The following is a 12,313-nucleotide window of genomic DNA, read 5'->3' on the forward strand; positions in this document are numbered from 1 at the left end:
TTTTATTTGTTATCATATTAAGCTATTGCACCTATCTTAGGTGCACAAGAGTGCGGGTACGAATTTGCCTATGATCCAATTTAACGAATAAATAAATTTATAAATGTAAGAAGTATTTGTTTTTGTTTAGTAGTCCATGTAATTCCGTTCAGCCAATGTCCATGAAAAAAAAAATTCATTCATACATATAAGATGAACAATATATTAATTTACCAACTAAATTAAATTAGTACTTATAGGCACATCAAATAAATGATAAAACTAGTAGAAAGATCATCTCAAACACATGATCACATTGTGTGACACACAAGAATAATCTATAATATTATTTGCAATAACCCTTTGCTTCTTTGACCATCTACACTTTCACCATTGTGTGGAATGAGACGAATAGGAAGCCCTTTTTCTGGCTTAGGAAAAGGATTAGCTATTATTTTTTCATCAAGAATTATTTTCTCAAATTTATATCTCTTCACCACATTGTGCATAAATGCTAGTATCTCCAACCGTGCATACTCCTTGCCAGGACACATCCTTGGCCCTCCCCCAAATGGTACATATGTGTATGGTGCTGGCCCGCTTCCCTCGAACCGACTTGGGTCAAACTTATCTGGTTCCATGAAATATTGTGGATTTCGATGAGTTGAGTAGGCACTCCAGTATAGCTACAACCAACAAAGATAGAGGGGAAAATATTAAATCATACGTCGATAGTGTTGAGAGTTTATACGTGCACAATATAAAAATATGAGTTTTTTCCCAAAAAAAAAAGTAAAGTTCATCATGAGCTAGACCGGTGAAAATTTGTGGTAAAAAAATATATCACCACACTTGTTAGATAAAGCTACATGGGTCCAGCCATACTCAAAATTGGCCTAATCAATCAAGGTGAGCTACATTTGTCAATAAAAATATAAAATTATGCCCTAACACGAATGACCCGAAACTGTTCATTAGCTCTAGAATGAACAATGTGCACCCTAGCACATCTTCAATTAACACTCTAAGGTAGATGTTACAACTTACAAGTGGTTAATTAAAATCTTATAAATATACCTTCCAACCCTTAGGAATGTTGAAACCAGCATACTTAAAGTCAGCCATAGCTTCTCTAAAAGCTCCTTGTAATGGAGGAATTAGTCTCATTACTTCACAAGCCACATTCCATGAGTACTTCATCTTCTGCATATCCTCCCATGTTAACAACTCCCCTGCCGCTTTCGATTTGGCAATCTCCATTTGCTCTATACAACCCAACAGATTAACAACATAATAAACCCCAATTTTCATGATCAAAAGATGCATTAGAATTTTTCATTTTTTTTTTTTCATGCATAATTTCTACTAGTATATACATACCTTCATAAACTGCATTATATACATGAGGAAGTTCAGCAAGGTATTTGACAATGAAGGTAATGACAATACTAGCAGTATCATGTCCACCAATTAATAAACCCAGAATTTTATCTGCAATATCCATTTCATTCATATGTTTCCCATTTTCATCTGTTTTTGTTAGCATATGAGACAGTATATCTTGTGTTGGTGTTACTTTATTCTCTGCTAAGTCAATCTTCCTTTGGTTAATGATCAATATGAGCTCCTTCCTAATAAACTCGGCGGCCTTAATCGCCTTGTTAAATGGTGTTCCAGGGAAATTAACTGGGATAGAGATAACCCCGGAAACCAAGAGGCGAAATGGGTCAGCAAAACGAGCTACATGGGTAGGATCCTCGACACTAAGAAAAATGTGGCATGCGAGCCAAAAGGTATATCTTTTGGCTAATGGGAAAACAAAGACGTCTTTGTTTTCCCACCCAGAGGCGAAGTGTCTCTGGGCGATGGTATCCATGATACCAACGTACCTTTGTAAGGCCTCGGCCTTTAAAAATTGAGGAAGGAGTTTCCTCATTTTCATAGACTCCTCCTTAGAGTTAGTTTGGAGGGAACTAGGGAATACTTTGTTTACGGCCTCTGGCCACCAGGTTGTAACGAGCTTGTTCTCATTTGAGAACAAGAACTTGTTGCCTGTTGGGCCGCAAAAATAAGCCACAGGCTCCCCAAGAATGCTCGTCTTAAAGCATTCTTGGGAGTATTTGACCATACGGTCAAATACAAATTTCTCAGGATGGCCTTTCCATCCAGTGGACAAGAACTCTAGCGTCTCACCGACAAGAGGCCATCCCGTCTTTCCTTGAGGAAGGTTTGTAGAGGAGAAGAGGGATCGATGTTTATAGAAAAGGATTTGAAGTGAGAGCAAGATGAGGAGGAGAAATCCTAGGAAGAAGTAACAAAAGAAAAGTTCCATGTTGTTCTATAAGTACTTAATTATTGAATTTGTAAAAATTTAGATTTTTGACTAGGAATGTTGAGAAATTAAAGAAGAAAAAAGAGGTTTATATAAGATCATTTAGTAGGAAAAAATTGTACAGAATAATTTATTTTGGGCTCACAAGATTGCACTATCATTAGTCCAACTAAAAATCAATACCATGATGTACTTATTATATTGAAAATATATGGTGGTGTCATGAAAATCAAAGAAAATGTTGGTTTTCTTTTTTTTTTTTTTTTTTTTTTTTTTTTTTTTTTTTTCACCCAAAATTTATTATTTGATTTACTTACGTATAGTATAGCTGCATGAAATTCTTGGAATGTGAATATCTGATCTTGCATGTAGTCATGTAGATCTAAATCCCAAAAATGAAAATCAAATTTTTGTTATTTGGTCTTTGATTTGGGTGGATTGTATAAGACTAATTAATTACTGCTTAGTAAGTACGTACTTCTTACATTTTATTTTTGTCATACTAGTCTACTTTGTTGGATTATTCAATTATTCTAATGACGTTTTACATACATCTTACGCAATTATATGACGTTTGCCATTCGTACTACCTAGTCAATCATAATTTGAACTTAGGAAGTATGAAAATTAAAATAAGAAAAATCCCTAACAAAGTACTCCTTATTAGGAAAATTTGTGTAAAACTACCCTAAATAGGCTGATTTGTGAACAATTACCCATTTTAAAAAATATTGTTTAAAACTACTCATAAAATGGCAAATGTTTGTCTAGCACTACCCATAAACGGTTTTCGTCCAATTGAGCCGCTTGTGGGACCCACTCCTACGGTTTCCCACTCAATTCCCTCCTCTTTCATTACTTTCCCTCTAAACTCATCCAAAAATCTAAATTCAACACAATTTATCACTAAATTAGGAAATGTTTTAAGCTATCGTTTCAATTCTTGGTATATTTAATTGGTTTAGGGTTCTTGATTTACTTCAATTAACATAATTAGGGATTCAATTTAGGGTCTAGGGCTTCAATTCAGTTTGGGGATTTTAATTTCTAGGGTTTATGGCTTGAATTGAATTAGGGGTTTTGCTTATTTCGTCAATTAAAAATTAAGGTTCTAATTTAAGCAATAAAAAATTAGGGTTTTCCACATGTTCAACAATTTATAATTTAAATGCCACGAATTTCACAATAATTACTACATTTTACCTCGTTCATCCTTGTTTTCGTTCAGTATTTTTCAGCATTTACTTTGCCGTTTTCTTTAACCATTGATAGTTTTACCCTCTGACATGTAATTACCCAAAGCAACAAGAAGATGAAGAGGAAATAGAGAGACAATAAAGAAAAGGGTTATATGCCTTGTTAATTTTCCAAAAAGGAGATGAATTTGGATATTTACTTAGGTTAGTTTAAGATGGTGAATGGTGGAAGGTAAAAGAAGAGGAGTGAAAATGGAGGAAAAGTATAATGAAGAGAGAGATAGTTGAGGAGGGTAGTTGTTTGGGTGGGAATCCGTAGAAGTGAGTCCACAAACGTCTTAATTGGACGGATACCGTTAATGGGTAGTGTTAGACAAACTTTTGCGATTTTACGAAAAGTTCTAAACAATATTTTTTTAAATGGGTAATTGTTCACAAAATAGTTTATCTTTAGGGTACTTCTACACAAAATTTCCTCCTTGTTATAGTGTTTAAATATGTAACATGAACGGTACACATTCTAAAAAGTAATATTACATCATTATAAATAGGAATATGGTTTTTTTTTTTTTTTTTTTTTTTTTTTTTTTTTTTTTTTTTTTTTTAAAAAAAAAAAAAGTAGGAATATACATGGGTTGGACCTGAGTCGAATTTGGCCTGTATCCTAACATTTTCATGTGAACCAAGTTACACCCAAAGTCCCAAATCCATAAGGAATAAAAAAATTAAAACAATGGGTTAGATGGGGTTAATTATTAACAAGTTTTTTTATCCCCAAGTTGTTTAAGAATCTATTCTTTGTTTAGCGATAATGACATTCACTCAATAAGTGAGTTGTTCAAGAAAACATAACCTTCTAAGAGAACCGAGTTCGAACATTTATTTATTTATTTATTTATTTTTTTTGCTTGGTGGAAAGTTCACTTTTGTGGTCATATACTCTACATGAACATGAACATGAACATGAACATAAACATAAACAAGTAATTATATTACCCGAGTCGATTTATTTACATCCCTAGTTGAATGGATGCAATAGGGGTACTAAACTATTAACAAGTCGATTTGAGACAGAAGCTCTCTAGGCTTGGCTGGACTTCGAAACTAGTGAGGTCGGGCTCAACTCAAGCTTAATGCTGGTTGAACACGACTTGAGTGAGATACCCTAAACATGAGCTTAGCTCGACTCAATAATCAAATGCTCAATCTACTATCAAATTTACTCTTTTTGATCTCACTATTTTAATTAATAACTTAATTCCCTCAAATAAGGCCCTCAAATAACAATAGCCCAAGGCTTAGATGGCAATATATGATCCTAGGTTACAATTTATTTATGAAAATAATATTGTTATGAAAAAATTCAAGCTTGTTCATGAGTTTTCAAATCAAGTAATGATATCCTAAACTTGCTAAGATCTTGACCTGAAGTTAAGCTTGAATCTAAGCGCACTCAGATCAAGCTTTGACCAAGTCAAACATAGAGCATTTCTCGAGTAAATTCAGCTTGTGAAACATCCTTGGATTAAATAGCGTAGAATAGAGGTGTCAATTCGGATGATTGGATAGAATCTGATGAGGTCGGGTCAATTTTTAAAGTTAAATTATGCTAAATTATTATATCCACGCTAGTTCAAATCTCAATCGGATATTATTCAGATCGATTTCACACCGAATCGGGTCGGGTGTGGTTTTGACACCCGTATTTAGAACTTTAGAAGTCAGAGAAGTATCACCAAAAAAAAAAAAAAAAAAAAAAAAAAAAAAAAAAAAAAAAAAAAGGAAAACCAGCGTCTTGCTTCTTAATTTTTCATTCCTAAACTCTTCATCGACAGCAGAGACGCCTTCCACATTCAACAGGTGATCAACCGCCTGCCACCGGCAAATCAAATCGGAAACTTTTTCCGGTGACCTAGAATCTCCGAGGTTCATTCATCTTCTTCATAAATTAAGCATTCAATCAATTTGCAGATCTAGGGTTTTTCCAATTAAACCCTACTGCAGTACTCTTTCTTCGTTTTTTTTTAATTAACTTTTCACTTTTACTTGCACTGATAATATTAATACACTTTGATTGTTTGCTATTTTCTGAAACAGTGATTAAGTTTGAATTAAGTCTGCATTTCAGTAGCTAAAATGGCGGATGAAGCAAGCAGAACAGTATAAATTTTGGCCTAATTTTTAAGTAATTTCGTTATTATTCGTTTAATGTTAATTTTTTTATTTTGTTTTTTGAGAAGAATGTTAATTTTTTTTTTTTAAATTTTTTTTTTTTGGTTTCACTTATGTAATATGTGAAGTATAAAGTATTTAAGGGTATTGCTGATTTGAAATTTATGTATTTAGGCATTCATTGAGATTCAAGGACGCATGATTGAGACTACTTCGAAATTGAAGCAGGTTAGCTCCCCCTTACTATACATAATGGCATTGTTTATCTCAAATTTGGCTGCTTTGTTCTTATCATGATCTATTGTTAGATACTTTCATTTCGTTTCTTAATTGCATTCGGGTCGACATAGAATTGTGGGATAATGAAAATTGCCATGGTGCCACGGTGTTGTGGATTTTTCCTTTTAAAAGAAAAGGTTGGTTTTTGTGTTCTTTGTTATAGTTTTTGTCTTTGGAATAATAATACATATTTTCAGTATCCATTCTATCTGTCAAAAAAACTTGTTCTTGGGTACACACCAAACAAGTACAATGAGGTGAAGGGATTTGGATATGAAAGAAGGATTTGAAAAGTTGAGATTGGTTATATTTGTGCTTAAGTGGAGCTTTGCGAATCCAATTAGTTACCTAGTGAACAAGATGTTCTTATTTGCTTCCATTGGAAGATTTGGAGCTATATTAAAGACGTGTTACTGTTGTTTAAAGATTGAATTATTTATTTGATATGGCAAAATTGGAACTTGTACCTATTCTCAGGCATAAGATGGTTGGTAGTAGACTATTAGTTGTTCATTAAATCTTGCTAGTCAAAATAAGAAAAGGAGAGTGTGATGACTAGTGTTACATCCCTTTCCGTCACATTTATTCTGGACAAGCAATTTAAGTAGAGGAGTCATAGTGGTGTATTGTTAATTAAAGCTGAATAAAAAGGGAAGGTTATGGGATAGTTATTGTTTTGAGGAACAGAGATACCGAGTTAGTGACTGGAAACAATCATCAAAAGATCGACCCTGCGTAATGAATAATGAGGCTTTTATTTTGGGAGAAATGAAGCAGAGATGTTCAAAAGTTTGATGTTACCACTACTTAGAGGCCTACATTCCCAGCGGTCAAGTGACATATAGGTATTGAATTGAAAATGCTCTTCTAATAATTAAGGAATTGTGACAGCCTTATTTCTTGTGTAGCTTATATTTCCTCGTTATTCCAAATCTTTATTAAAATGGTTAATTTATCTTAAGAACTTAGATCAATTGTTGTTGTGCAAATGGTACAATATTATCCTTAATTCCGTATTATGTTTCATTATGGTGAAAAAAAGAGTTTAAAAGGTTCATTTCCATGAAGATCACCTGGCATGGCACAACTCTGGGCTAGCATGCTAACTTTGGAGTTTGGACAGTGGTATATTGCTTGTATAATAGTACCTGTTACAAAGCTTCTACAATGTTTTATGTTGTCTGTCCATTAGCTAATGCAACCCTCTTATCAGAGCTAGGAATTAGCCATGCTAAACAAAGAACTGCTAGCGTAGTGTTAGAGTTTGACTCCCTTTCAATGTATTTGAAGCTTTGTAGGTCTGTTTTTTTTTTTTTCTAGGCCTTGGTAGAAGTTATTATGTGGGAAAACAATATAATTCCCAAAGGAAACTCTTTAGGAAGCAGTGATAAATGAAATCCAAGTTGCCTACCCATTTTTGCCTATTGCTTTTATACTCGTGTGTTGTTATTGGCATTTATTGATATTTTGCAGTGACGTGTTTAAAGCACCTAAAAAAAGATAATATCATAGAAGACCCTCAAAATAGATAATTGTCATCGGATCCGCTTGTGCTTGCCTCAACTTGGTCTATTGTCACAAACCCCGATCACCCCCCTTTGCTCCACTCCTGACACCAATAGGCATGAGTGCCCATCAAACTCGTCCCCAGCCTGTGTTGCTTCATGCTCACAAGCCCTTTTGTTACTTGAATTGCCAGTAGATGAGAGCACGTCACACGGATCTTGTGTCAAAGCACTTGAACCATGACACATATGTAGATATGTGAAGCCATCTATAATACAGTTTATTTCCTTTTCCTTTCTCTGGACTATCTCCATATCCTATTACTCTTCCTGTTACACTCCAAAAACATGCTATGAAGAATGAGGAACTTATTTAGTGTGATAGGTTGTTCATTGGTACTTGTCTTCTATATTCTGATGTTAGCACTGTTATAACTTGTGACTCATTTTAAGTGCTCCGTATCAAATTATTCCCTCTAGTACATTAGTTTCATGGGCTGCAATTGGTCTGTTATGCTTTTGTATAGTAAAATTTATCATGATTTATGATCTATCCAGGTGCAAAATCAAATCCGATCTAAAGAAACAGAAAAGAAGCGTGCTTACTTAACCTTGGAGGAGTTGCGACAAGTGCCTGATGACACAAATACATACAAATCCATAGGTAAGGTCTTTTTTTTATTTATTTTTAATTAAAAAAAAGGTAAACCACGGGGGAGGGGCCCCCACCCTATCACAGGAATTGGGGGGGGGGGGGGGGGGAGATGGAGGGACTAACCATCCCTCCATCTCCTCAATCCTCCATTGGTTATATTAGTATAATTTATTGATACATAAAGTGAACGACATATCTATAATTGTTGAGGTTTGTTGCAGTTTGGGACCTATGTTCAATTGATTGCGATTGTTGTCTTGGTGGATTGTTTACCTTATAGATTTTTGAACTTATTGTTGATTTTGTTGTCTTGGTTTTGCAGGAAGAACGTGAGTGTCCTCCTTGGCTTACAGGAATCTGTGGTTGTAAATCCTCAACAATATTTTGACACCCTTCTATGGTTTTTGTCCATAATATTTAGGTTTGTACTGGAGCCAAAATCGGTCTTGATTGATGAACAGGAACAGAAGTTCAAGGACAGTGAGACTGCAATTGCTTCTTTACAGGTTTTTATGCTTATTAATTTGTTGGTTTTCTCATTAGTTCATTTGTTATGTTTCATATCAACAAGACCTCTTAGCAATATTTCAGCTTCCCCCCCCCCCCCCCTCCTATCCCTCTTTCTTCTTTTTTTTTTTTTTTTTTTTTTTTTTCAGTTGTATTTGTTCATTTATACAGATTACATTGTTGCTGAAGATTCTAACTGGATGCATTGTCTTTATATTTGGTGACAGACTTCTAAAGAGTACCTGGAGAAACAGATGGGGGAAGTGGAAAACAACCTAAAGGAGCTGCTGCAACAAGATCCTGGTCTCGCCAGCCAAATCATGTCTCTTTCAGTAATGTAAATCTCACTTTAGAGAATTATCTTTTAATCCTGTTTTTCTTTTATAGTCTTTTGGTTTTGTTTTGAATTGCCTGTATGGGTTCCATGATAATTTAAGATCATAACAATTTTCCTCACTCATCTACTGTTGATTTCTGTGAGCTCTTCTTAGAGAATCTCTGACTAAAGCTGTGCAGCTGTGCAACACGTATTAATTTTGGCATCACACCATCACCCAATCAGAAATTAAAAAAGGTTTAAAAACTTAATGTGTTCGGTAATTAAGAAACTATAATTTGACAAAATGCCCTTAAAATAAGTCAAATTTGTAATGAAAACAGAACCTATGAAAAAAAAATTCTCTTTATTATAATTTTATTGAGTGTTACATGGCTATGAGTTTGGGAATTACCCTTTAGAAGCCACCATAATAACCTTTTTTTTGAGGGAAAACGCTAGCAGGAATTTTATTTCAAATCAAAGCTAACATAATGACCTTACATTGACAAAGATTCTTAACTAGAGCATAAAACCATATAATATCCTGTGATGTTATGCATCAATACACTATAGATACTAGTAACTTGTGACCATCTCTCTTGGAATTCCAGTGAGTGTTGGCTATATTATGGCTGATCTTTGTGCTTGTACACGGCGTTATTCGCTAAGAACCCATATGGGGAAAATACACCTGTATGATGAATATTCTAATATGCAGTTCTTCATGAATACTCCAGTGCTTTCCTGTACAAAGTTACCATATTGGCATATTTGTTAGAATATTGTGGATAAGAAGTAAAACAGTGTACAGTGATTTAACTTAAATGAGGGCCTAGGTTTGTTTATATTGGAATTATATGAACTTAATTATAAGACACTTTTACAATCTCTGTATGATTACCTTAATATTTAGGTGAAGACTTTGCTAAGGCACTATTTTTATGTGCCAAGGCAAATACCTGTATAAAGGAACAATTTACTCTTACCACAATAAGTATCACTCTAGCAAAAAATTTCAAGGGTAAGTGATACTCCCTCTGTTCGCAAAAATTTTCAAGTTAATATATTGGTTAGTGATACTCCCTCTGTCCCCACATAGAAGTCTCTTATCACTACAATTTTTGTGGTTATTGAAAGTCCGTTTTTGAAAGGCTATTTTTTCACTATCAATTGTTTAATTCACCTTTAATTTGCTAACTAAACTCCACTATTTTATATTGTACTTTTAATCAAGTTAATCTTTTTTTTTTTTTTTTTTTTTTGTTCTTTTTTTTTATATTTTCTAAATAAATCCTATTTTGATTGTTCTCTGAAGTCGTAATATTCCGTAAAAATAATTTTAGTTTAGTGAAAATCAGTAATTTTAAAAAACAAATATAATAAAGATCGTTAAATATAAGTTTTAACCAGCAAAAATAATTCAAGTTCAGAAAAAAAAAGGTGAAGAGAACAAGGTTTAAGTATATGTTGAGTAAATAAGACTTTTATTTAGGAGCGAAAGGCTTGGAGTCTTAAGACAAACAGGGTACACGGTGCATTCATGACTATTCATGATTATTTTGTTCTCATTTTGATGATTGTTTTTTATTTAATCATCAAATGAACTGCAAAAACTAATCTTAGGTTAGTTGGGTTGGTGCACGGTGTACCCAGGTGTATATAAAATTTTTTAAAAGGCTTATGCGCCATCTTATGAGCTAACTGTGAAATGAAGATAAGACTAGAAAGTAGAAACATTAATCAGCTAAAAATTAATAACATTATCCTACATATTATTTCATCACAAACTTCTAAAATGTTATAACCTATTTTTCAAGCTTTACTCACATTATATATATATATATATATATATATATATATATATATATATATATATATATATATATATATATATATATTATATATATATATATATATATATATATATATATATATATATATATATATATATATATATATATATATATATAAGTCTAATATCTTACTTGTATTGTATTTTATTTACTTTATGACAATCTTCTATCCTTTTTTAATCATCTATTGTACTTTATAAATAAAATCTTTTGCTCTCTATCTTTCCTTAAAATAGAGTACCCCCAACGCGGTGTCTTGTTGAGTTCTCTTTGATTTTATGTTTCTATAGTAAGTAAAACCCGTAGCATAGGAGATATATTTAATACTAGCTTGCCCTTATGATTGTGTTTATCAAAACTGATTAAATTTTGGAGAAAACCTTGTCTTACCTGCGGCGGGAAGTCTCCATTTTCCAATTGCGAGTTGATTACCAACCTCATCCCTCGATCCACGGGGTCGGGATCCACATCCCACTGTTACATTGAGAATCATTTGGGTTATCCATGGGTTTAAAGTTTTCTGGCTCTTTCTTTAAGTGGCAATAGGAAATGTAGGATAGAAATATAGAATGCAAGTATACTCACCTGCCCTGCTCTAATGAGGGTTAATAATGCCCATGAAGTTTGCACCACATTTGACCTGTTCCCCTTCAGGTTTGTATAAACCTGTTCCACAATCCCAGACAGAGAAGTTATGCACAAATCTAGACTATTGGGGAGAGCTCAGGACAAAGTGGTCAGGTCACCATTACTTGACTTAAAAAGGCGAACATATGTTATTTCACATCAAGAAATGTGGCTTATACTGCCCTTGGGGTCAGGGGAGGGAGAGAGGGGAGTGAATTAGAGTACCTCTTTTGAGCTTGAGAGGTAACTTTCGCCCCAGCCGCCGTCAGGCAATTGCTTTGAGAGTAGAAACTCACATCCCCTTTGCACAGCCTGACTATTATGGTAATTTTTATTACACGTTAATAGTGCCTCCACTGCAAACCATGTTGCATATGTAAAACAAATCCCCCAAAATCCATACCTATCCTCACAAAAGCAAAACCAAAACCAAATTGAAGTCACTCTCATTACCTCGAAGTGTATTTTTCTAGATAGAAGACTGAACTTCTGAAAAAAATGAAATTTTCAAGAGAGAAAATCAAAGTTGTGTTGTGCATCTAGGTAAACAAATTAAAAATTATACGAAGTACATCATATTTACCAAGAACCATCAGGGTTTTGAGTCCTTTCAATGTATTGTATTCCTCTAGAGATGGAGTATTCTATTTCTTTGGTCCTGTGATTTGGGTATTGCTCCTTGAAGAGTGTTAAAGCTTGGACTACTGCGGAAGTGCACTCGACATACCTATTATAACAGCATTAAAAAATCAAGATTATATTAATGAAATTAGAAATTTTTGTATTTCTTTTTTAACTCAATTATGACCGATTGTTTTGGTCCGGTCAGCCTGTCTATGATCATCTCTTGTTAATTACTGAGTTATTAGCTTGAGTTATTAGCTGATAA

The 12,313-nt window shown here is 33.7% G+C and overlaps 2 protein-coding genes and 1 pseudogene across 3 annotated transcripts in view; 1 reads left to right on the plus strand and 2 right to left on the minus strand.

The window, feature by feature from the left end:
- Positions 1 to 306: 306 nt before the first annotated feature.
- Positions 307 to 2,341, minus strand: LOC145593147 (beta-amyrin 28-monooxygenase-like). Its single transcript, XM_081649655.1, has 3 exons — positions 1,360 to 2,341; positions 1,057 to 1,244; positions 307 to 665 (listed from the first exon to the last, which is right to left on the minus strand). The coding sequence occupies exons 1-3, from the start codon at positions 2,309 to 2,311 to the stop codon at positions 318 to 320; spliced, it is 1,488 nt and encodes a 495-aa protein (XP_081505781.1). The 5' UTR covers positions 2,312 to 2,341; the 3' UTR covers positions 307 to 317.
- Positions 2,342 to 5,278: 2,937 nt separating this feature from the next.
- Positions 5,279 to 9,085, plus strand: LOC145593148 (prefoldin subunit 1-like). Its single transcript, XM_081649656.1, has 7 exons — positions 5,279 to 5,433; positions 5,605 to 5,667; positions 5,854 to 5,907; positions 8,022 to 8,127; positions 8,441 to 8,447; positions 8,540 to 8,624; positions 8,853 to 9,085. Exons 2-7 carry the CDS (start codon positions 5,644 to 5,646, stop codon positions 8,964 to 8,966), a joined length of 390 nt encoding a protein of 129 aa, XP_081505782.1. The 5' UTR covers positions 5,279 to 5,433; positions 5,605 to 5,643; the 3' UTR covers positions 8,967 to 9,085.
- Positions 9,086 to 9,309: 224 nt separating this feature from the next.
- LOC145591539 (lupeol synthase-like) overlaps positions 9,310 to 12,313 on the minus strand; it is a 30,848-nt pseudogene continuing 27,844 nt past the window's right edge. The window contains exons 14-18 of the transcript XR_014102317.1: positions 12,008 to 12,151; positions 11,650 to 11,827; positions 11,383 to 11,463; positions 11,188 to 11,271; positions 9,310 to 9,688 (exon numbers count right to left, since the gene is read on the minus strand). The product of XR_014102317.1 is annotated as a lupeol synthase-like (transcript). The remainder of the gene's footprint in view (positions 9,689 to 11,187; positions 11,272 to 11,382; positions 11,464 to 11,649; positions 11,828 to 12,007; positions 12,152 to 12,313) is intronic.

This window comes from Chenopodium album, chromosome 18 (genome assembly GCF_948465745.1).
Source record: "Chenopodium album chromosome 18, dcCheAlbu1.1, whole genome shotgun sequence".
Classification (NCBI taxonomy): Eukaryota; Viridiplantae; Streptophyta; class Magnoliopsida; order Caryophyllales; family Amaranthaceae; genus Chenopodium; species Chenopodium album.

What these genes read in the sequence shown, in the direction of transcription:
- LOC145593147 (XM_081649655.1), bottom strand. Translation starts at nt 2,311, where the DNA reads ATGGAACTTTTCTTTTGTTACTTCTTCCTAGGATTTCTCCTCCTCATC. An exon ending in ATATAATGCAGTTTATGAAG is followed by an intron (nt 1,245 to 1,359) that starts GTATGTATATAC and finishes TGGGTTGTATAG; the next exon opens with AGCAAATGGAGATTGCCAAA. An exon ending in ACATTCCTAAGGGTTGGAAG is followed by an intron (nt 666 to 1,056) that starts GTATATTTATAA and finishes TGTTGGTTGTAG; the next exon opens with CTATACTGGAGTGCCTACTC.
- LOC145593148 (XM_081649656.1), top strand. Translation starts at nt 5,644, where the DNA reads ATGGCGGATGAAGCAAGCAGAACA. An exon ending in CTACTTCGAAATTGAAGCAG is followed by an intron (nt 5,908 to 8,021) that starts GTTAGCTCCCCC and finishes TGATCTATCCAG; the next exon opens with GTGCAAAATCAAATCCGATC. An exon ending in CTGCAATTGCTTCTTTACAG is followed by an intron (nt 8,625 to 8,852) that starts GTTTTTATGCTT and finishes ATTTGGTGACAG; the next exon opens with ACTTCTAAAGAGTACCTGGA.